We start from the raw sequence: 25,812 nt of genomic DNA on the forward strand, positions 1-25,812 counted from the left end.
AGTTGTGATTGTGCAACTGGAGTATTTTTTGATGAATTTTCATAGTGATTTAACGTTGCCTGTTTTCATTATATGCACAGCTATCTTATTCTGGCCCTGAGAGGTTAGAATTATGTATTTCCACTGGGAAAGTCATCCTATAGTTGTAGGAACTTTTGGAATCATCAGTAATCCCACCAAGAGAAATTTTTGTAGCAAAGTGAAGTGCATTGTTTTAAAACAAATTGCCATTAGTCTAAACAGGTAACATAGGTTTTGAAAAACACAGAGTATTTAAGTTGCTCTGTTTGTGTCTTTACATTGCTGGCGAAATGTCTTGTGTAGGTAGTTCACCTTTCTAAATGCTACATTCCTATTTATTTGTAAATAACTTCTAGGTAAGCTAAAACCTCTACATTTCATCTGCTTGTGAACATAAATAGTATGTGCAACCACAGTTGTTTTCATTTCCCTTTATTTATTGATAGGACATACAGCTGTGATTATCCCTGGTGTCCTTATTCCAGTGTAACTAATCAAATTTATGTTTCCCACAATTATTGTTTGCTATGTGGGATGTCTTAAATGTGAGTAATTGAATAGGACTAGTGTATCTATAAAATCTGTTTATGGTTCAGTAAACTAGTTCTCACAACAGTTGAAGTATTTCCCCATTGACTTTTGCAAATTTGTGCTCTATTTTGAGCTTGAAATGGTGAATATATTCAGCTAGACTCTATTCAGATGAGAGAGTATCATCAAGCATCATATTTAGGACTGTGATTTAGAGTTTTGAATAAGCCATCTCATCTGTAAAAGTATCTCACTTTGGTCCTTATGTAAATATTGTCTCATAATTTATCGTTATTATTCCAGATGGAATGTGCTTGCATGGAAGTGGAGCGTGATGCACTTCAGTTCTGTGTGGTTTTTTTGTTGCTTTAGTGATTTTTTCCTATTTGTGTTAAATTGTTTTGTTTCTGTTTGGCTTTATGTGCTGTTAAATTCTTCATGTTTCTGAGAAGTAGCTATTGAAACAGAAGAGAGTAATAGGATTTATTCACGTGCAAATACATTATGGTGATTGACTGACTGGTTTATATATGAAATATTGAAATAGTTACAAAAATCGGCAAGGACTATGTGTCTTCCTCTGCCAAACAAGGGAGCTGATGCTCATAATTTCCCTGAGTTCCACATGTCAAATCAATAACAAGATTAGAAGTAAATATTCCTATTCCCCTGCTGTATCTAGTAGATAACACTTTCTTCTGCGTGAGGTTGCATTTTAATGCAAAGATGCTGCTTACGGATTTGATTTTAACTCGACAGTGTGAAGTGGCCTAATTTTTTAATGCTGTGTGATAATTCCTTTCTGCCCACAATACAAGTTTTCTTCACTGTTTTCATGCTCTGTAATTTCTGATTGTGCAATAAAACAATCTTCGTTTCAAAGTGGAGGTGGAAAGCCTACTAATTTGCAGCTGGTTGTTTCTTTTTATTTCCAGATGGCAGGAAGAAAAACCATGGCTCATTTTAATGTGAGAAAATAAGTTAGCAAGACTAGATAGGTATTATTGAGTAACTGGATATGTGATTAAAACACTGCAATGAGTGCCACTGCAACACATTCAAAGCTTTTGACACATCCCAGGGTGCATTTGGGATGGTAACAGGTGTGAATTATAAATTTTTAGAAATCTCTTTTCCAGTGAACTGTACGAGGCTTCAAGCAGAGCACCACAGTGCACAGGTGCTTGGTTCAGCAGTGGCAGCTGGCACATCCCTGTGGTACACCATGCATACACAAGGTCTTTCAAGTGGTGGAAAGCTGAAGTAATTGATAGAACTGTAAAACCTGTTACATGAAAATTAGAGGGGCTGTGGAAAGACAAAGTTGCAACATTAAATGAATAAAAGGTTGCAGACCTTTTCTGGAAAAAAACAAAAAAAGCTCTGTCTTCTATCAGTCTCTTAAGGAAGTGTGTGTCCTCTGAGCTTCACTGCCAGTTAGATACCAAATGGGTCTTAGCTGCTAAAAGGAATTTTTACATAGGTGCAGACTTCTGGAATTAAAGACAAAAGCTGGATGTGCAAAATCTAATGTGTGAGATATACAACTTCTATGCTGCAGTCAGGGTGAAAGCCTCATCATGTTTTTTTACTGAATCAACATGAGAAATGAGAAGATCAATATCATGGACAAGCTACTGGCTAAGTCTAATCAATAATGACATTTTCTCTCTGCCAAAACATTGTCCATGTTAAGAGGTTTTTTCCTACTTTGAATATTTCAGTATATGAACCTCAGGAAGAACTGCAAAAAGGCTTGTACCCTGCCCTGGTTTCAGCTAGGATAGAGTTTATTTTGTTCTTAGTAGCTGTTACAGTGCTCTGTTCTGTATTGACTATGAGAATAAGGTTGATAAAACACTGGAATTTTAGTTGTTGCTCAGTAGTGCTTACCCCAAGTGGAGGACTTTTCAGTTTCCATGATGTGTCAGGGAGCAGGTGCACTGAAGAAGCTGTGAGAGCTCATGGCCAGGACACCTGAGCTAAAGTGGCCAAAGGGATATTCTGTACCACAGAACATCATGCCCAGTGTATGAACTGGGGAAGTTGGCTGGTAGAGGTCAATTGCTGCATGGGGATGGGGTGGACACCAGTCAGCAGGTGATGAGCAATTGTGCTTGCTCCTTTTGTTTATCTTGGGCTTTATTCCTTTCATTCTCCATTTCATTATTACTATTGTCATTATTATTATAATTATAATTGTATTTCACTTTGTTTCAATTACTAAAATTTGTTATCTCAACCCATAAGTTTTACTTTTTGTTCCTAATTCTCCTCCCCACCATGAGGGAGGAGTGAGCAAACAGCTGTATGGTACTTAGTTACCATCTGGTGTTAAATCACAACAACCCCTTTCAATACATTGAATTTGGTATCGAAGTTCTTATGAAGTTTTTTAAAGAACTTTTTTCTTTGACTGCTTGTTAATCTTGGTGATCAGTGGCTTTATAAATCCATTATTATGGGAATGCTGCTGCACATATGTTGCTGAACATTCCAGTGCAAAAATCTCATCTCGTTTTCTAGTGTTTCAGAGGACTACAAGTTAAACTTTCCTAATAAAACTCACTCCTATTTCTCTTTTAGCAAATTTAAGTTTCGTGTACGTGGTTTGTTCTATCAGGAAACCTTAATAATAAAGTAGTCTGTTGGAGCCCCTACTTTGATACAGATTTTTGACCATCTGTTGCCTAGCGGGCAAGTAAACCAATAAAAGAATAATTGGAATTTTCCTGGCTGAATTCTCAGAGGAGCCCTCAGGAAGTCTCACCTTGCTTTTGACCTGTTGGTTTTTATTCAACAGACTTTTGTTATTTTTACTTCTTTCCCCATTGGAAAATGAATCTGAGATAACAGAAAATAATTGTTGAAATGAGATAAGCGTTTGTTTATTTATGCTAACTTTTTGCTAGAAGCAGATCTAAAGATGTGATATTTGTGTTTTGGATGGGTATTTCTAGAAATATGCTGTTATTGAGAGTTCTGTGGGGGGAAAAATAGCCCGACACCAGATGGATCCTGGTTGGATTGCAGCTAAACCCTTAGAGGATCTTAAATCCAGGATGACACTAAGAGGAACCAATTTCCAGTATAAAGACTTTGAACTTAAAAAAAAAAAAAAAGAAAGAAAGAAAAAGTGCTGTTAGCTTAAAACAAACAACAAAACCAACCAATAAAACCCATACAAACCTAAATGGCAAACCCTGAAATTCATGCATGCCTCTCTATTAGCATCCGTTATAAAAGTAAGGCCTGAATGCTTTGGCACAGAGGTTTAGCAGACCTCTGCCTGCTGAAGTCACTCACATTTAGTCTTTGCTCCTGCCCTGGTGCACTGTGAAGCACACAGAGGACAGGAAATCTTTAATGACACATCTAAAAGACATGACTGAAGTTGTTGGGGCTCTGTGGGAATATGGGTCCAGCCCACACAGACTGCATGACAGGCTGGAAGTTTACATGTCCCAACAAAAAAGAGTTTCTCAACAGGGAGTCTGATAGGAGCCATGTAGCTGACAGGCAGGGTTTGAAAAAACCTGCTCTTTCAGGATAAGTGGGAAAGCTTTGCCTGCTGTCTGCATCCCTGGAGAACATGCTCTTTATATAGGCATATTTACTATCCCTGAATGGTGAATGTGCCTCACCTGGAGCCATGTCTCACATATGGTAGGTATCTTTCTGGTGGCAAGGAATGCATATTTTCATGTAGACTCTGCTGGAAGGATATAAGAGTTCCCTTGGGTTGATAATACCTGTTTTGGTCATACATCATCTATCCAGGCAGGAGGAGCAATACCCAGTGTTGGGTGGTGGCAGGAAAGAGTGCTATCATTTTCCAGTTAAAGTTACTGTCTTGTGAGTTGTGTTTCCCTTCGATACTTCTCTTGAGAAGAGATAATACTGCACCAAACACTCATAATAATAATCTCGGATGTGGAGGGGAGATACTGATTTCTGTACTTAATCTTATGTCTGCATTTGGTTCCTGTGCAGTGGATTCCATCTGCTGTTGTGCTGCTCTAGTAACAAGTACTTCCTTGTACACACCCACCACATCTTAACTGTTGATATGGGAGTGACTTCATTGCTAGCATCACTGCTGTAGGGTTGTGGTGTTTTTCATTCACTTACTTGCTATGGGTAAATACTGTCTAAAACAGCGGTGACTCTAAATGGACAAAATGTTACTGCTAGCTGCAGTAACCTATTCCTATCCTGCAATTCCTATCAGACTGTGGGTGTGCCTGGCCTGTGTGGTCTGAGAGAGACATGGATGATCTTTCTGATGACAATAAATGCAGAATACTGTCATGAGAATTAGGAGATACTAGCATTTGTTTGGCTTGGATCAGAGTAATGTTTAGCTGCCCTTCAATTAATAGAGCGTCCTTGTGCATTATCAAGTGGCCTGGGGTTCAGGTAGCCTCACAGACCTTTAATACTGTTGTTGTTCATCTTATTGAGCAATGATGGAAATCCAGAAACAATATGTGAAAGTCTTTCCTCCCAAAAATCTGGAGCCCATCAGGGAAGTGTGAGCCAGTTTGGCACAGCTCTGCTGTGGAATACCAGTGGAGGAGCTAATGCCAGGGAGGTACTGAATTCAACTTCAAATTCTGAAGGCAACTGAAATATGCTATATTTCTTGGCCCTGTGCTCAGGTTCAGATCAAGAGTGTACTACAGATCATTCAGACTTCCTGCTTTGGTTCAAACTTGTAGAACAGTTTTGGAGCATGTAGCCTGGACTTCTTTCTAATTAAACAACCTGAAGCAGTGGTAAGTACCCGAGCTATTATTGGGCATCCAGTCTTTGTGAACAGAGTATAGCAAACCTGAAGTAAACCCTGGCTTCCCTGGCTTAAATATAATGTTAAATCCAGGTACATGCTACCAAATATTCCACAGTATGGATCAACACTTACTGTGCTATAATACTAATGTAAACAAGGTGACAATTTATATTTTTCCTGTGGCTGTACTTTGCATTCTAATCATCAAAATAATTGAGTTGGGACAGGAATTGGCAGATATCTGATCTCTTAAGCAATATGATCAAATGTTTTTTCATGACATTCAGATATAAGATCTAAGCTCCTGTAGCAACCAAACTATTTTCATGTTTTAAAGTTTTGCTCACAAGCCCAACACAAAAACATGTTTTTCATCATGGCATCTTGCAATTTCTCCTGCTGTCTTGGTGGTATGTGAAGAGTATAAAAAAATTATCATGTTTTGAATAGTAAATTACCATCTATAAATATGTAGTGTCCAGGATTCCTCCTCCAGTGACTGCAGATTTTCTCTTGCTGATTGAAATGACAACAATATATTTGTACTACTTAATGTTTTTCCAGTCTAATTTGATTGAAAAATGTCTTTAGCTTGCATTTTTATATTAGTCTTTGTGGATCATGAGAGCAGCTAACTCTGAAGCCGAGCAAAGCTTTTTTTTATCAGTCTTCAAGAATGTGTTTTTTCTTATGTTTATCATTTGATCTCTGCATGACAGAAAAGTATAATAATAATTCATAATAATTTACATGGAAGTATGTCAGAATTTAAAGAAAGAAATAAATTAAAAATTATTTGTGCTTTATTGTCACTTTTCCTAAATATAAAAGGTGACAACAGTTCCTTCTGCTGCATTACTGATACAGAAAAAATGTAGAATTGGATAAACGTGCCCAGGCCACAAAACCAATATTCCCACCTTCTAGACCTGTTTGCATACAAAAGTGCGTAGTAACATTAATAGATTACAGAAATTTTTCCCTGAATAGCTGATTCTCCAGCATTAGCTGCTGAGTTGGAACAAAAGCAATAACCATCATAATACACTTCCTAGCTGAGAGGAAAATATTCCCTGGAGATCATGGAAACTGGTTAATGGTAAACATAAATAATGTAAGAATTTCTGGGCTATAATTTTGAAATGATGAAATGTTTTTTGGAACTTGAGAGTTCACAGGATCACTAAGCTGCAGAAGGGAACAGCATTTATCTCTCTAGAAAAATATGAATGGTCTTAGAATAGCAAAAAAGATACAGCACTTCTTGTTGTAAACAAAGGGTTCTGTAATTTTTCTCTAGTTAAGAAAATTAATAGATACATAATATATGGCTTTATTCTGATCCTACTTGTTTGACTCATTTGAAGAGACTTAATGCACTTTCAAGTTTTCCTTGCATTACTAATGAGGGGCAGGTGAGCCAGCAGTGTGCCCAGATGGCAGAGAGGGCTCATGGTACCCTGGGCTGCAGCAGGAGTGCTGCCAGCAGGCTGAGGGAGGTGATCCTTCCCCTCTACTCAGCACTGGTGAGGCCACACCTGGAGGACTGGCTCCAGTTCTGCACCTCCCAGTGCAAAAAAACCCGTGGAGCTGTTGGAGAGTCCAACTGGAGCATCCCTCCTGTGAGGGTTTGGAGAGACTGGGACTGCTGAGCCTGGAGAGGAGAGTTTCTGTGGGGAGCTCACCAGTGCATGTGATTACCTGATAGGGTAGGTTAGGGAGGGATGTTGCAGGTGGCATATGGATGCTGCTGTGTTGCACATTGCCCCTCTCAGATCATTCTCTTCCACCTTTCCATTCATGTTTACTGGCTGGCTTGTATTTTTGTACTTAAGGTATACATTTTGAAGGCAAGGAAGTATTTTCATTCTGCTTAGGTAGCAGAATGTATTACTAGTAGTAAGTATTACATAACTGAAAAGAATACAAACAGTAATGTTCATTTTTACAGGATACATAAAATACTTTCACATTAGTTTTAGTTTAGTTTTAAATATTTGTGTGTTAAATTCTAAGGGCTTATTACATTTATTTAAAAATAATATATACACAAGTTATTTGCTGATTTTTTGATGTATTTTTATATGGGTAATTATTTTCCACCAGAAGTGCCGCTCTGTTCAAAGGTCCCAGTCAATAAAACTTTGTTGTCCCTTCATGTAGGACTCTCAGAGAAATCACAGTTGGGATGGGCTTATTGCAGAATGGCTTTTCAGAGGACTAAGAACATACTCAGTAGGAAATTGGAAGCATTACTACTTTTGCTTCCAGAATAATATTTTTTATTTATTTTTTTATTAATATTACTGATCACCATGATTTCTGAATGAGGATTTGTTGCATGTCCATACACAATAAACCCATTTTCATACCAGTTATTTAAGTTGACACAGAATGTATAAGAACAGGAAGTGAACAACAATATTTTGCTAGCATTGGTACAAACCCATAGGCAGTTTAAACAATACCAAATATAAGACTGTAGAGCAAGCTGTTCTTCGTCATATAAATATGAATAAAGTGTGAAAATATCCCTTGTCTTCATACAAACATTTTCCCCAGTTTGATTCATTAGCATCCCCTTTTCCCTGCATCTGTGGATGCAGTTTCTTGGGCAGGTGAAATATTGCTTCCTGTGCACGAACAGACGAGGCAGATTTTGAATGCTTTGCAAGATAAAAATGTTCTGACATCCAGCTGTTCTGGTAGAAATTGATTTTGAAACTGGCTTTGACCATAGAAGCAAATATATCCATGCCTTGTTTCTTTGGTTCGGATATTTCTGACAGCCAAATTGCTCATATGAGTATTTATTTATTATTTAGTATTTATTACTAAACTGACTGTGCTAAAAGCCATTTCAGCTTTCCTTGGTGCAGCAGGTGACATTTGTGAGCTCATTATATGTCCATTCCGTGGCAAGTCCAAACCTAGCTGGCTGGCCACTGATTCAGAGCAATTAGAAGTCTTTGGCTTTGATAACTAGTGGCAGCAGAGAACAGTCTCAGAAGGAATCAAAACATAGGAGATGTGTGTAAATCAGTGTGTTGGAATCTTTCTGGAGTTTTGGTTGTTTGGTTGGTACTTTTGGAAGAAGCCCCTTGACTCTAGATTCTATTCTGAGATATGAAAAGGTGAGATATTGCTGTGAAGAAGATCTAATCTTCATGGTTACATTAATTTAAATATAGTTTTACTACTTTTATTCTAGTGAGGTTTGAGGAGTATATTATTATCGAAGAGAACTGGATCAGCACCATACTAAATCACCTCAGCTTGAAGTCTAAATCACTTTTAAATCACCTTTAGTGGTGCTGTGTGAGAATGAACTTAATGGCTGTTTTCTTTAGTGGCAAAACTGGTTTAAGAGGTTTCTGCCACACCCTTCATCATGTCTCTAATTGTGCCAGTGCAAGTCTTTGAGGGCTGCATAGTAAGCTTTCATTAATGAAATGGACTAGGTTTCAAACAAATCTCATCATTCTTCTCTTCTCTTCTCTTCTCTTCTCTTCTCTTCTCTTCTCTTCTCTTCTCTTCTCTTCTCTTCTCTTCTCTTCTCTTCTCTTCTCTTCTCTTCTCTTCTCTTCTCTTCTCTTCTCTTCTCTTCTCTTCTCTTCTCTTTTCTTTCATCATTTAGTTTACAGCACTTCTTCCCTCTTCTAATGCACACAAAATCGGTTCCATTAAATCAACTGAGGAGGTAGCAAAATATAATTTCCAAATGGATTTCCTCTGCTTAAAAATGCCTGTTACAGTGGAACTTTTCCTCCTCATTTCTGCAGTATAAGGTGGTATATTTCAGCCTAGCTGGAAATCCCGGTTCTCTAATTTGTTTAGGAAAACCTTGTTAGGGAACTTTTCCAAAAGTGTTTAACAATGAAATACATCTTTCTTCATAAAACTAGATCTCAAACTATTCTCCTCTACTGCAAGGAGGAGTATAGCAGCAAGCAAGGTGATCTCTGTTAATGCACAGGTCGACCATCACCTGACATTTCCTCCTTATCTTAGAAGATAATAGACCAGTTCTGAAAAAGGATGTATTTCACTGTTAAACACAGTGGAAAATGTCAAAGGCTTATAAAAATAAAAGTCTAGAAATTATGTAAATATTATCATTGACCATCTTCATCATACTCCAGTGAGTCATGTTATGCTTGGGATGAATTAAAGATTTTTGCATCACTTAAAAATACATAATACATGATGCACTTAATTTATTGGGGCATTTTGAGATTATGAGCTGACTTAAAGGTCTGACTTTTCTTCAAGGACACTGACTCAGATCAGCAAAGGCATGAGCACACTTGCTGTGTTATGCTGCATGGTGTGACTGCCATCTGAATGGGTGTGTTGGGGAGGACACTGGATGTGCTGAACAAAACCCTCTCTGTGCCCTGAGAATCTCAGGGTGCTGCACAGGACTGGTGGTGTTGCAACAGGTCACCTGGGGCCAGAGGCAGGTGTGGCTTGACAAAACCTGCCTCTAAACTAGGCAATGGAATAGGCAATGGAAGAGAGTCAGTGCTACAGGCTGGTACTCACTGGGGCTTCATCCCCATAGCCTGGGAGAGAGAGGCTGGCTGGGGGAGGCTTCCTTAGGGCTGGAGCACTTCTGTTTGCCTGTCACTTGCCTCACTTGATGTTAGATCCATCTCCGCCATTCAAACATCCATTCTTTGGGGTATCATCTGTGGATTTGTGTGGAAGTCTAGGCTGGGTTATTACAGCACAGAACCATGGCACCTCCACACTCTGGCACTAAATGCACAATTTGAGGTCCTGAAAGAGCTGTAAGGCAGCCACTGCCTCTTAACACAGAGAAGGACTCATTAATGAGCTGCAGGAAAGACTGAACTATAAAGAAACAAAGCAGTGATGATGCACAACTGCTTAGATTGGTCAAAGCAGTGACTGAGACGGATGAAAGAAAAGAACACCCACTGCCAACAAGTACCAAGCTAATAGAGGACAGAAGAGTGTGAAATGCTCAAAGGCAATGCTGGGTTTGACACAAGCTGTTGTGAATTGGCCATTGTTGGAAGCTACCTAGAGACTCTGGAAAATGAAGTCTGATAGTGTATATAAAAATGGAGAGAGAAAATATATCTTACCTGGAATATAATGGCCAATCCTATCTATTTATCTACAAAGTGATCTAACTGGAGCAATTAGTCACAGCTAAGGCAGAGGATAAAATAACTGAAAGAGGAACTTGCACAACAGGGATACAACCCACTGAGAAGTGTAGAAAAGTCATGACTGAGCCTTTTTAGAAAGATTTAAGAGCAGAAGACTAACTTGAAGTACAGCATGGGGAAGGTTTTTTATTTTTATTGAACACAACATTGATGTGTATAACATATATTTACAAAAGTAAATATAAAAAGATTTCAGTATTTTAAATTATTTCTCAAAATAAACACTTTTGTATGTATGTTGTCACTTTTGCAACAGCCTTCAGAATTACATCAGAACTGATAAAGACATTTTATTTATATAAGCATATAATATTAGAAATCCTCTAAGTCATAAGGGAGAAAATGGCTTTTAAGGAAAAAATGTCCACATGTGAACAGAACTGAAACACAACTGTCAGCATCTTATGAGGCTTTACTCTGTGTAATAAATCCAGTATGGTCTATCTCAAGACATAGAGCTAGATGGATCATTGATCTTCTTTCATTTGGCAAATCTGCTGGTCTTGGATGCATTCTTCCAATTTTTTTTTAAGGACTAGTACCTCTAAAGCATGAATAGACAATAGAAGGGATATTTTTTGAGTGATATCCTTTATCTCTTGTGTCACTGTGTGTAGCAGTGCTTGGACAGGTTATCTGAGGGTTTGATTTCTCAAAGGTCAGTGATTTTAATGGGTGATTGTTACCTGATATTTTCATTACACAATATGAAAATACAGCAGTCAATAAATCTTATTTTCTTCATAATCAGTAATACAGTTATCAGGCTGGATTGATTATTAAATTCTGGTTGCACACAGCAAGTGCCCTTGATAGAATAAAAAAATACCTTCGTAAGTAGTGCCCTTCTGGTGAGCATCCTTTTCTCATAGCAAAAATAATACCTTAGGACTGCAACCGTGATGCCTCTGATCATGGTGGTTTCCACTGAAAAAGATGAATGGCACACACACCTCCCTGAAGAGGACACAGTACAAAGTACTAACAGGTGCAGGAGCAGAGGTGGGAGGCAATAGAGCACAAGTGTCTGAAAGCAGGCAGTGGAGTATCTCCTGCCTTGGATCTGTAATTTCCTCTTTTTTAAAGTGTATCTCTGTTAGTTCAGGGTGTTTTAATGACTTTTGTACAGTGATAACTGAGATTAAAGGCAATTTTCTTTAGCTAAGACTGTCAAGAAAAGTTACATAAAGCAGTGACATACTGGCAAAAAATAGGAATCCTTTTTTTCCCCACTTGCCATAGCCTCATAAATTGTGACTCTTTCAGCTCAAGATTTTCTATATCATCATTCCCAAGCAGTGACTCTCTTTCCCAAACACTGATCACTCATACATTGCTTTTGGAAGATGTCATCTTACTGCTGCTGATTGAGTGGAGCATATATTTTCTCCTCAGTCTGAAACTGTCAATGCTCTTTAGTGTGATAGTTCCTGTAATTGGTAGGAGCTGGAGAGCAGTGTTCCTCCAGACTCAGTTCCTCTGAGCTTAGGTGAATACTGTATAGCAGTAATTTCTGCCCTTCAGAAGGAATTGTGAGAGAAGTATCAGAGAAGTAACAGAATCCCTCGTCCTATCCAAGAAATGAGTTTATTGCTGCCTGGGTCAGCACGGGTGCTGGAATTAAGCCACAATCAAGCTGCTCTGTGTGTAACGATCTGACAAATGTGTCTGATATTGCTGTTTGTATGCACACTACAGATGTTTGTGTTCAAATTTATGAAAGCTTGGATTCATTGTACAGTGCAAACATATGTTAAATTCAGGAACCTGGAGTTTGCAAAGGACTTTCTGGGTATGCAAGCTCAATTTCTACTTGTATAGCTTCATGTTCCTGCACCATCCACAAAGTTACCAAGCTTCATCAGGCTCCATTTTAACATAGGCATTTGGGGTTTTTTCCCCCAGTTCTGGAAATGGGTGGTTGCTCCAAAACTCGTCTCTGAAGCTTAAAAACCTTTTTCTCATTTCTAGACCAAATATATTCATGTTATAACAAAGTGGTGTGGCTTTGGTTTTTTGTTTTGTTTTTGTTTGGTTGGTTTTTGTTTGTTTGTGGTTTTTTGTTTTCTTTTTTTTTTTTTTTTTTTTTTTTTTTTTTTTTTTTTTTTTTTTTTTTTTTGTGGCGCTATTACTACTCTTTATCTAAAGCATTTCTATTTGGTGGTACTTGTATGCTGATGCATTAGCAGGGAGATACTATATCACTTTTCAACCTCCATTCAATTATGCCAAGAAAGCCAACCCTTTATCTTCCTCTCATTAAAAGATCTCTATTCCTGTGCTGGTTTCAGTAACCTTTTTCTGCTCTTCTTCCAATATGCTTGCATTCTTTAAGCATGGATATACAGAATGAGGTAGATTATTCCAAAGGAGGTCTGATCTGCTGCTTATGTAAATAACATACCCATGGTTCTGGTTTACTGAGGATACCTTGATGTGATGGAGCAGTGCAGCTGCCTTTTTTTGTGTTTGTGTCACATGGATCAGTTTTAATTATCCTATGATATACCTACAACACTCTTCTCTGCCAAACTTGCAGTTGCAAACTTGTGTCACAAAATATTTTCAGGAAAACTAAGTTAACTGGGACTTGCATAGATGTGAGATATACAAAAGGTAGCAAACAGAGTAGGGGAAATGGTAGGTTCTTGAAGGAATGGTTTGTTAATTCCCCTAGGGATTGTTACAGGTGGTGTTACTTGTACATCTGTTGGGTTTGTGCTCTTTGACTTATTCCTAAATGACCTGGAAGAGGGAAGCAACTAAGTTTACTGAAGACACAACATTAATTAAGGCCATAAGGATGATGGAAGAGCCCCATGGCAACCGGGCAGTAAAGTGTCACTTGAAAATGAGTGTGGATAAAATCATGCTCAGTCATAGTTTCAAACATTAAGTGATGGGATATGCCCTGGTGGATGCAAGATCCAAGAGTTCTGATAGACAGGTCCAAGAAAGCATCAGCTTGGTGGCAGTCAGAAATGCCAGTCAAACCTCCAGCATTATTAGGCACAGAGCAGAACACTTCTCTACAATTTCATAAATCTGATTGAACTGCTCTGTGCAGTTTTGATCCTCTTATCTCAAAACAGATAAAGTAAGGAGAAGGTGAGCAGGAATAAAAGCCATTAAGTAATACGATTTACCAGGGCTCAAAAGACTGAACATGGGTAAATTATTCACAGTATCATTAAAATTCAAGTACAACTGAAATTCCCTGTTGGGTTAGCTAACACAGAGAAATTACACCTCATGTGTTTCTTTTACAAGACTCTGTACATTGTAGTGATAAGACGTTTTGCCTGCCTCTCATTGTCTGGAAGTGTCTTTATGCATCTTAAGAAAAGGAAATGTTATTTTTTATTTACTCCTCTGGAAAACTTAAAAAGCAATGATTCTATTATTAAATCCATCAAAGTAGAGAAGAAATCTATTTTGTTCATATAAAAGAGACTTGGAGAACAGCCAGTTTCACAGGAGAGCAGGCAGAGACTTCCCAGGAGCCTCATGGAATGTCTGCCAGTCTAGTGCAGCACTAGAGGGAGCACATGGGGAGGTGCAGAGTGAGTCCAGTTCAGAAATCAGAAACAGCTAAGCCTGAATTGACTGCGTGTTCTGCCTGGACTGCTCAAGATAGCTAGCTGCAGTAGCTCTGGAAAATGCCTTGCTGTACAGCAGTAATATAACCCAAATGGGCTGGCTGATCTGAGGCTGCAGAATTGGTAGGGCCTGTCTGCACTTGCTTGGTTTGATATCAGTGTGAAGGCTGCCCAGACTAAATTTCAAGAGATTTCCTTTTCCTAGCTGCAATGAAAACAACAACAACAACAAAAAAAAAACCTCTTTTTTTTTTTTTGGCAGACAGAAGAAAGCATTCCTGGTTTATGCTGGATTTACTGTTCCTTTCTGTGGTGATGACTTACATTTAGAACCAAATGCTGTCTGTCAGTGTGCTTTGACAGTTTAGCCACTTGCACTGGGTACAAGTACAATTGCACAGGTTTGTGACATTGGGATTGCTGGCTGTGATCAGCCCCCACAACATCCTGTACTCTGCATTCATCACTACTCATCCTTCTGGTGTGCAAATGATGAAGCAAAAATCTAGCCACAGTGGCTATATCCTTGGAGTTTTGGTGTGAAAAATCTTTGTTCTGCTTTTAGATACCTTTGAAGGATTATAATCTGTTGGAAGCATGGAATTAGATAGCCTGGAATGTCAATTATTATTATTTCTATGTAATTTAATTGATTTCTCAAAAGGTGTTAGAGTGTGTTACTACTGTAGATTTAGGAACACTTTTCTGCAGTATGTATTATTCCGGCTTACAGGGTGGGTAGAAAAGTTACACCACTTTGTAAAACTAAATAAAAAGTTCAGCAGGAAAACCCAGAATCAAACACGAATTTCCTGGCATACGCTTTCACTCCTGACTAGGCCTTTCTTCCTTCTCTGAAATAAGCGTGTATACAACGATGTTCACAATTTTGAAATATAAAAGAAATATAAAAATATTTGGGTTTACTTGCTCGTGGCTAGTACTGAGTTTTGTTTGCCTGCTTAAAACAGACCTTTGAACAGCATTTGTCAAGAATAGCAGAATTCAGAATTACTGATAGTGCAGCTTGTTCTTCTCACTGAGCTCCTAATTTTAACTCAGCCCACGCCTGCTGTGCTTTGTTGCAGGTTATGGACACACAGTGCCTTTATCTGATGGGGGAAAGGCCTTCTGCATCATCTACTCGGTCATTGGGATCCCGTTCACGCTGCTGTTCCTGACGGCCGTGGTGCAGCGCATCGTCGTGTACGTCACCAGGCGGCCCGTGCTGTACTTCCACATCCGCTGGGGCTTCTCCAAGCAGGTCGTTGCAATCATCCATGCCATGGTCCTCGGGTTTGTCACTGTCTCCTGCTTCTTCTTAATCCCAGCAGCAATATTCTCTGTCCTGGAAGATGACTGGAATTTTTTGGAGTCTTTTTATTTTTGTTTCATTTCCCTGAGCACCATTGGCCTTGGAGACTATGTGCCAGGAGAAGGCTACAATCAAAAATTCCGAGAACTATATAAAATTGGAATTACATGTAAGTGTCAAACTAACCAGCTAAGTAAAAGGCATTTTATATTTAAAAAGAAATCAACATCAAACTGACAATCAGACTTCTCCTCTCCGTTCTGTGAATAATGATCATTTGTCAGCTAGCAAACACGGCATTAATTGAGGTAGCTCTGTAAAGAGGAAGCTGTTAAGTAAGGTCAGTTTTCTTAGTTAAGAAAGAAAAAGCTGAAACTAGAATTCCATTATTCTAACCATTGCTATTTACTCTCTTTTAATAGTAGAAAAAACCCCTCATGTAACTGTTATGAAAATGGTTAAGAGCACCTTGGGCTAACATTTAAGTGCATCACAGAGACAAGATGATCTGTGTAACCTAAGGTCATCCCATAAGGTTAGATGACAGGTGGACAGAGATAAGCCAAGAAGCCGTGGAAACTGGGGTTGAATAGCAAAGTTTCTGACTCCAATTGTAACAGAAGGTAACTGAAGCTGGCACTGGTACATACCAGCTGTCAAAGACAGACAAGTAGACTGAAAAGTTAGAAAAGCAAGACCATGAATGCTAAATTTAAATTGTTGCATTACAGAAGAAATTATGGTGATCAGTGATTTTAAGAAAGTGAAGTTTTTTAAGAAGAAAATTATCTTTATGTTGGTATTCTGAGTAAATGGATGCTGAGGGCAATATTTTCCAGCAACAGTGTTTTGAAACATTGCAGTTTCTCATACAGATTCAACCTGAGCAGTCTTTGGGTCATCAGAGACATCAGTTAAAAGATCAGAACAGGCAAAGCAAACCTTTCCTGTCAGGTCCATTTCTTAGGCTGGTCTGCATTTGACTGCCTCTGTGCATGATCCAGCAATCATAATGTAGGCAAAGAGTTTGTTAACTTGGTTTTGTGTTTTACCTGAGAGGTTTTTTCATTCCTTGAATCAGGGCCTTGAACTATCCAACACAACACTTTGTTTATCCTGCTAGGCCTGTTGCCATTGCAGATTTCCTCCTCTCCCTGTCATGTTTGTCTTATGAATGGTAGCTTTTAATTATTAACCTGCTGATCTGCAGTGTTGATTTGGGGATGCTAAGTGGTGAAGTGAATGGAAAGTCACACATGGCAAAGGCCTTGTTACAGACTTGCTGTTCCGAAAACTCAGAATCTGAAGAAAACATTATGGCTCTGATTAAAGCTTTTTCAAGCTGTAGAACAATTAGGAAATAAATTGCAGGAAATACTAAAAGGAAAAAGTAGCTTTTAGGTGAAGTTATGACCTTAAAATATCCAATTTCAATAGGTTTTAAGGTTATAACTTTTAAATTATTATTTTTCCTTTCATGTGAACAATTCAAGGAACCAAATATTTTCTCCTGAACCTAAATTCTCTATAAGATATTTTGGACTTCTACATCAGAAAATGCTTAATGAGTACTACAGGCTTTTCAAGAATTTTTAGGAGAATGCAAACCCCTTTCTAAATCAATGTGGCAATCAACTGGACTGAGTTTCAAAGATAATTACAAATTCTCTGTGCAGATTTATAGATGCTTTTCAATTGATATAGCTTTGTCAGTTTTTCCTTGTGTTAACATATAGCTCCTATTTGATGTTATGATATAAAGTTTGAAAACATTTAATAAATTTCAGCTGTAGTGCTGATTTAGATGAGTATTCAGTATTAAAAAAATGATTAATGGTACTCCTGGAAAGAAAAGGAGAGTGTTCCTGCCAGTGAATAATCTGTAACTACAGGTGAAATATTTATGCCTTTAGGTAACAGAACAGTGACCATATGGAAATTATAATAATTAATCTGTGTTGATTTTTCACCACACTTGATGTTCAGCCCTTGGATGAGTGCATTCTGCGAATAGTTACACACTCAGCGTCTGCTTGATTTACTTCATTGAAATGATAAAATAACTAAGTAGTCATGCTCCTCATTGAATTTTAATGATCAGAAGTAGGGATCTAATGAAACACTGAGATTAATAGATATTCATTTTAACACCTTCCTTTAAACTATACACGTGTATGTTTGGAGAGGATAAAAAAAAGAGCACAGTGTGCTGCTGGTATAGAGATCTCCATTTCCAACAGTCTCAGACTATGAGACCTGACTATTATCTCTAAAAATAAGTCAGACAGTACACGGCTAAAGTAACTTGTAATTTATTTTTTATAACACTTCCAAGTTTTCGCTAATCTGTGTCCATTAGTAAAACATTGCAAATATCCCCAAAAGGTGGAGTAACTGTGTCAGGTTTTTCAAATTCCAGGAGTAATTTTACAGTAATTTTTCATTTTGGTTTTATTTTTCATTTGGTTTTATTACATGTTTCTAGCTTCTTTGTTTTTTCAGGTACTTCAGGGTGTTGTACGTCTAATAATTTTAGATGAAAATAATTCCAAAGTTTTCATGGAATAGTAAGAGATTTGTTCTGCTAAACTGATGCAAATAACCAATGACCATAATTAACTTCCATATTTTACTTCTGCTTGCAATATATAGGAATGCTGTGGTAAAAGTTTTTCCATCTTTTGATCAAAATCTTTTGAAGGGCACTTAATCATGAAAGTCATAAGTAAGTAGGGGAGTGTGCATGTGATAAATTTTAGTATTCTGGTTTATTTTGATACCTTTACACATTGTTTTTCTTACACAGTTGTAACAGAATTGAACCACTGATATTGTTTTTCTGTTTACATGGAGTCTTGCTGGTTGTAGAATTAAAAAGGAAAAAGACAAGGATATCACAGTTCAAAGGTCTGAAATAATGCCATAAAGAAAATTAACATACTAGTCACAGATGACAGGGGTGAGAAAAGTCACAGGCTTAAAACTGCTCCAGCCCTACCTGGTTTGCTAATAATTCATTTTCTTTTTTTTTTTTTTGTTTGCACTCAGGTTATCTGTTGATGGGCCTTATCGCAATGTTGGTGGTTCTTGAGACTTTCTGCGAACTCCATGAGCTCAAAAAGTTTAGGAAGTTGTTTTATGTGAAGAAGGACAAGGAAGAGGACCAAGTGCATATAATGGAACATGACCAGCTCTCCTTCTCTTCCATCTCAGACCAAGCAGCCTCCATGAAGGACGATCAGAAGGCAAATGAGCCTTTTGTGAATTCCCAATCCCCAACTTCCAATGACAGCTCTCTAAACAATTAATACACGGGTATCCATACCGGTGTTTTGGTGCATTTATGCTACTTACCATAAGAAATAGAAAGCCTCATATTTTTTTCTCAAAATATAAAAGCTGGAAGACTGTGCTACTTTAACAAGGATTCATCACTTCTGACATAGAAAAGACTTTTGGGAAAAATGTGGGAGCCACCCTGGGTAATGGGAATAAATGTAAGATGTGGCTGGGAACATAAGGCCGTTTTGGTTGAGGGATAAGGATTTAGGTGTACCACATTCAGAGATGCCAGAGAGAAAGGCTTGCACAAGTAGCTTCGTTGAACATCTTTAGAAGACTAGGCCTTCACTGACATCCAGCTCATTGGGTTGCACACCTCATCCTGCAACTGGTTTGACAGCAGATTTTGGGATGTGCACTTTTGATAGTCACAGTTTTAATCCAATTAAAGCTAGCAACTTAATCTGGAAAGCATTTTCAGAGTGATATCTCTAGATCTGGTGGAGGGGGGAATATATAGGTCATCCCTCTATTACCCAGTAACTTGCAGATGCAAAAAATAATTCTAGGAAGGCAAAACCAAAACTGCAGTCCCTCCTTTGCCCATGCCATTTATGTCTAAATTTCCTACTTCCTTAAAAGGTCATTTAATCACCAGAAAAATGTTGTCCTAAAGAGAGTGTGCCTTGAGTCTTCCATGCTGTTTGTTTTTTGTATGAAATACTTTTCTGAGAGGTAGCAAAAGCAATTCAAAGTTCTGGATGAGGTGAGATGCTAGGAAAGGAAGACAGATGCATTTCAGTCTTCCAAAATGGGCAGGAGTGGGTATTTAGCTGCATGGAATGGAATGAAAAATGAGTTAGCCTATGCCACACATGAGTGGCACAGTCATGTGCTTATGGCATTCTCCTAATAGATGGCTGGAATCCGTTTAGCAGAAGGACTTGGTGCTGTTCCTCCCACAGTCCAGCCCAGTGTGCACTCTGCTGAGCTGATGGGTACATGGAGGAACAGACACAGCATCACTTTTGAACATAGCTCCTATTTCTTCTTTTGCTTTTCTAACTGATACTCGGAGCACTTCGGAGGAGAAGGGAATGTTTCAGGGCAAAATGATTTTTCAGTTTTTCATATGGCAAGAAAAAAGGAAAAACGTCACATTTGGTTCGGATGGAACCGAATTTTTTTCCCCTTGGGAAAAGTCACTAAAAAGTCAAGATCTTGCTCAACTTCTGAAGCTGGCACCTCTTTGGCTGAAATAGGAGAGGTGTTTTAGTCCAGCTACCAGTCACTGTGCTGAATGCAGGGACCTCAGAGTGAATTTCAGTGAGCATGAGACGAGATTTAAGTGGTTGTAGTACTTTCTCTTCTGGCCTTAAGAATATTATGATAGGGAAATCTTGATAATGCTTTGCAATGAACAAAAGATCTGGAGCACAAATAGCCATATTAGGACAGCCTCCCATATAGGAACAGTGTAGAGGAGAGCCTTTTACCTGCAGTGCAAGCATGCCAGATTGCCTGTAATTTGGCTTTTAGTGTTTAGAGCTGAATAATAATTTACTGTAAAAGAAAAAAAATACAGTGTGTCTAGATTTAGCGCACATGGGAAGAATACTTGAAAGTAAATAACCCAAAATATACTGTGTTTGAGCTTAATTATAGCTAGCATCAAACAAATTTTTATATCTTTACTGGAAAACTTACTTTATGGTTAAATCAGCTGAAAGTCTTCAATTGAAATTTATATTTATAGAAAATCAGAGCTAAAGGTTTTGGTTGTTTTGTGTTTTATAGATTAGGTGAGAGCATACTGTGTTTGCATGTTCCCAGGAAAGTGGCTATTTTTATACTGCTTAGGTTAACACAGTTTTATTTATAATGAATGTTAACCAATATATGTGTACATATATACATAAATATATTTATATACTGTACATATATCATAAATCACCAGAGTCTAACAGACTTAGGAATGGCATTTTAGATAATTTTTCCCCTAGTCTCCTCTTTATACAGCCAATATTTGAAAACTATGGCATTAAAATGACACTGACATAAAATTAGAGTACTGTACTATAAGAAACATTTATACAATTTTTTTTCAGTGGAACTTTATTGATTGTTTTCAGTACCTTAAAATTCAAAATTTCTTTTAATTTCCTTGTAATTTAAGCTCTAAAGGATATGCACAGATCTTAAATGATATACAAAGTTACTTTTGCAGCGTGTACACAAATGCGAAATGTAGACACGTGAAACGAAAGCACAGAATTCAAAGCAGAAGCGATAAACTAAGCAGTATACTGTGATTGTAGGTGAATATTTGTTATTTTGAACTTAAATAAAAAGTCTGGCTTTTGCCTGCCTGCACTATGAAGTGGGAGTATTTTCTTTAGTGAGGTGTGTGCCTTGAAGAAATCCTGTTTGTGCATCTTTTAGTTAGCCTTCCACAGCTCAAGGAGGCTCTATTAATGCTAGTGGTGCCTAACCTTGATATTAATTGTGGCTTAATATTGTGCTGGTTATTTCTTAAAAAAACAAAAAACAAAAACAAACACCCCCCTCCCCTCCCCCCCCCCCCAAAAAAAAAAGAAGAGCAATCTAAGGTATATTTGGTTTTGTTTCAGATGCTGACTGATTATAGGAAATAAGAAATAGTGACATAGCATTTATCATGTCCTTATGAACCAACTGCTCCAATATTTGAGAAGCCTAAAAAACTGATGAAAATAATGGCCCTAATTTCATACAGCTTTTACATCTTCACATGAGGCCAGCATATAAGATAAGTTTAAACTGGAATCCAGATCAGAAGGAGTAAGATTATCATGCAAGAGCCTCAGTATAAAGTGCATCCCTTACCTAGAGGCAAACAGTGAAGCAGGTGCATGTAAATTCAGATGGAGAGCATGGCTCATAAAGCAACAGTGCTGAAAAAAAGTTGCAAGAGAGTTAGAAATGCAAGCAAATTACTTGTGCACATAAAATAATTGCCTGGGTTCTGTCCTCACTCCTGTCTTCAATTGTTCCAGGCATATATCCCATTAATAGCTTTATTCCTGTGCTACAGCTGACATTTGCCGCCATCTCTTTGTCTGTCAGTCATTAAATATAAACTTGCTATATTGTTATTTTAAGGGAAAGAACTGGCAGGATATTCATTGTGTTGGAGGAAAGAAAATGGAAAAACTCACTTGAGTTTTGATTTTGAAGCTGAGTGACAGCCATGTTGTCCCCTAATGAACTTGTTCTCTTCCTGAAGTTTCTTCCCAAGGTTCACCAGTGGCATGTTGTGTGGGTGATGAAGACTTGCTGGAGGTTGAAATGAGTTATTTTCTAAGTAGGTAACTCCATAGACTTGGGTGGTTTGCAGCCTTAATACCAGCACTGCAAAACCTCCCTATCTGGGTGCTTATGTCAGAGAAGTTGCATAAGACCAGCAGTTCTGGATTGCATTAAGCATTTGTCTAGCCCAGTGTTTGTCTCTGGCAATGGCCAGGAGCAATATGTGAACTTGTGTAAGGAAGGGGCAAGTGTACAGCAACAATTTCCCAGGATGTTCTCCCAGCTCCCAGCAGTGTGCAGCTCTGGATCAATGGCAGTATCTAGGAGAGATGGAAAGTCAACGTAGGTGTGGTGTGTGGAAGAGACTCACTGAGGTGCCTGCTCTCTGCTTTGGTCAGTGAGAGACTGTCCTGCACAGGATCAAATGGAGATTGCCCACAAAGCTGTTTCAAGTTGGATGCTTTGCAGCTAGCATGCATGGCATGGGCTCTTGAAAAAGGGAAGGAAGGGGAAAGGGGAAAGCCTTTTATGCGCTGTTACTTGGACAGTCCTCCAGGTAGGTAGGAACTTGCACAGAACCTGTTTGCCAATGCCAAATCTTGAATCTCCACGTTACAATTTGCTTTGTAAACAGTTGCCAGAAATGTAGTGAGATGAACCATAAGTTGCTAAAAATACTATTGCTCTAACATGATTTCATTGTTATTCATTCTTCTAGATTCTGCTTTCTACTGAAGCAAAATAAAGTTACTATAACAGGAAGCAGTGTTATTCCAAGTGTGCACCAGTACAAGAGAATGGGGTTTCTCCTCTCTGCGCTACCAACTATCAGTATTTCAGCATATATCATAAAGCTCGTAGATAGCAAAAAAAATTTATTGTTGCTTGTTTTGAACAGAAACCATATTTTTGAGATCCTGGAGACTGCCTCTGCAAAGCTGTGTCTTGCTTAATGCAGATTAGGTACTTGGTGTATGTAATTTTAATGCCTACTAAGTTACCATTCTACTTACTTTTAATCATGGAGTTCTTATGACAATTATCTGCAAAGGTCATCATGTTGCCAACGAGTATGAGGACTGTGGTGCAGTTATTTTGCTGGTGATGATGCAGGTTTGCCAGAGCTGTTGCCTTAGCTGATAACAAGATGATCTCACTCGTGGCAGTTGGGGCCAAATGACAGATTTAGGTAATGAGGAGGGACAGTGTGGCTGGGAGCAGGTGCACAGGCTGACAGCCAATGTCAGGGAAAAAGCATCCTGGCAAACTGCTAAGTGACCACACCATTTTCGCTGGGCTTCATTGCCTGTCACTAGGAGCTAGAGGAAGGAAGAGCAAGGACATTGCCAAAAGTAATCTGAAATGAAGTTTAATGGAAGTAAGTTTTTCACCATTTATCTACAGTCTGTAACTCTGTAACTTCAGTTGCACCATATCGTCTATGAACCAGGATAATGGTTTGGCATTTCCCCACTGTAGATGCCTCCTGTGGCCCCTGAGGCAAATTATGCTTGTTATCCTAACAAGTTTTTTCTGTGTTAAGTTTACTGAGTGTTCAGACCCATGAGCAGGAGCATAGGTCAGTGTCACTGCTGAAACTTTCCAAGGGCAAGTGTGGCTCAAGGCACTGCCTGGCCTTGGGTCAGCCTTTAAGTTTAGGGCCTAGGCTGTCTGGAAAGACAGGAGTAAACTCTCTACCTTAAAAAGTGAGAAACCCACTCTTTTGGGAGGCTCAAAACTCCCCAAATCCATTTGGTGCCGATCCCAGGGGTTTCGTAGTCTTGTGTGTATAGTGCCTATGCGTAAGTATCTGGAGTAGAACGTGGAACTGCTCCTTCTTTTCTCTATGCCTTTTTTTGAGGCTGGCTGACCCCTTTAACCTTCTGAATTCCTCTTCATTTAGGAACATAGTTCACAGTATTCTCTGACTGTCCTTAAGCTCTCACTAGTACCTAGCTGGGCCGTATCAATAGGTGGCAAGGTGAGATTCAGAGAGTAGAAAGGGACTTCATCGTCTGCCCTAATAGGGAGGGGCACTAGGTGAGGGGACAGGAAAGTCCCATCCCTGCCAATTAGCTTTAGCTGCAGCCACCACTTTATTTCTAAAACCATATCCAATGTCTGGCACTGTATGATTCACTTGCCTGTACTGTGCATGTCAGCCAGTGCTCATGATAATGGTAACATAATGACATAAAAACTAATAGCTCATCTAGAAGAATTAAATTGTTCTATTTTCCTTTTTGAGTGCATTGCTGCTTTGCTTATGAACATTAGACTGATTGAATCCTGGCCTGCAACATTATATCTGAACATATTATCCTACAACTGTAAAACTTCCAACTCAGTCCCATGTGGGCAAAAATAAATTCACATGTTTGCATAAACAGAAGACAGCAAACCATAGTGTCGGTTTACACAGGAATTATCAAATCCTAATTCTGCATTTCTGGGCTGGTTTCCTGACTATGGGCAAAGATCTATTAAATTTGTTTAGTGATTGCCAGCTGTGATTTGAGGCATGCTTTCTGAACAGAGATGCAAAAGATATCATTGCCCAGTAATGAAGTACAACATTACCTTTGGGATAAAGTCCCTCAAATGTTTAATAGGCTACTTTTGCAGATTAATGTTATTTGCCTGGGATAATGAAGCCCTGTTTAAAATTTATTATGCAAAAATGAAAATCCACACTCCATTAAACTCAAATTCCTACTGCATTTTCAGTGAAGAGAAAAATCAATAGGAAAGAAGAAAACGATCCTCATTTTGTACTCCCTCTTCTGGGGAGCTTGACCTGGTATTGCTGACCCTGCTGAGAGCTGAGAAAACCCCCTGGGCTTCCTGACCCATGCAGAGTGTGAAGTCAGGCAGTCTGCCCCTGGAAGGTTTGCAAGCAACATCATCCACCTGGAGAAGGTGGAGTGGTGCAGGGAGAGCAGCTTCCATGGGGCACAAAAGGAGAGACCACAGCTGCTCTGAGGCCAAAGGTAAGTAGCAAAGATGGCCAGTGAAGGGGGGCATGGGGGGACTTGGAAGGTCAGGGGCAGTCAGCCTGCTCCAGCCCAGCTCCTGAGGAGGGGCCAGTGCCCAAGGCAGGGTGAAGAGACGAGGAGAATAATTTGAGAGCAGGACTATCAAAGAGGTGTTGTCACTAGCACAAAACTAGTCAATCTGTTATAAGTAGGAGGTGTGGAGGGAAAAGATGAATTTCTGTCTTTTACAGGCAGAAAGGAGCCTTTTGATGCTCTTCTGTGGCCTCTTACAGGAACCAAGACACATCTGCATTATTAGAGCAGATAGGATTTCTGGGTCGGACAGAAACAGTCCCAGCTCTCACCCTCTGTCCCTGATGCTAATTACTTCCCCTGTTTAAAACTTCCTGTTTATTTTGGTTAACCGCACAATTTCTAATTAATTGTTCCCAAAACAACATTGCTATAGGACTTTGTTACGTGTTTGTCTGCTAAGAGACAGTCTATATTATATTAGCTACCAGCTTGCCCTGAAAAGATGAGCATCCTTCAAATCTCCTCTTTAACAGGTGAAGCAGGCCATGCTCCTTTGAGCACTGAACATGAGCATCTTGTCAAAAGCTCAGCTCATTCCCAGTCCAGTTTTCCAGCATGCGTTTTTCAGCACAGCACTGAAACCAGGGTGCCACACTCATGCCAGTACCCACGGTGGTAGCTCTGCAGAGGAGCTGTGCTGTGGCCATGAAGTAGAAAAGGGAGATGGCATTAGCCACCATGCCCCTACCTCCACTCTTTCTCTATTTTTGGG

At 38.9% G+C, this 25,812-nt stretch overlaps 1 protein-coding gene across 1 annotated transcript in view; it reads left to right on the forward strand.

Annotated features, from left to right (window-relative positions):
- Nucleotides 1-21,121, forward strand: part of KCNK1 (potassium two pore domain channel subfamily K member 1) — a 33,157-nt gene extending 12,036 nt beyond the window's left edge. The window contains exons 2-3 of the mRNA XM_014874979.2: nt 15,233-15,628; nt 18,508-21,121. Of these exons, the coding sequence (XP_014730465.1) occupies nt 15,233-15,628; nt 18,508-18,767 (656 nt within the window). The 3' untranslated portion in view covers nt 18,768-21,121. The remainder of the gene's footprint in view (nt 1-15,232; nt 15,629-18,507) is intronic.
- Nucleotides 21,122-25,812: the final 4,691 nt, after the last annotated feature.

The sequence above is a fragment of the Sturnus vulgaris genome, chromosome 3 (genome assembly GCF_052056855.1).
Source record: "Sturnus vulgaris isolate bStuVul1 chromosome 3, bStuVul1.hap1, whole genome shotgun sequence".
NCBI lineage: Eukaryota > Metazoa > Chordata > Aves > Passeriformes > Sturnidae > Sturnus > Sturnus vulgaris.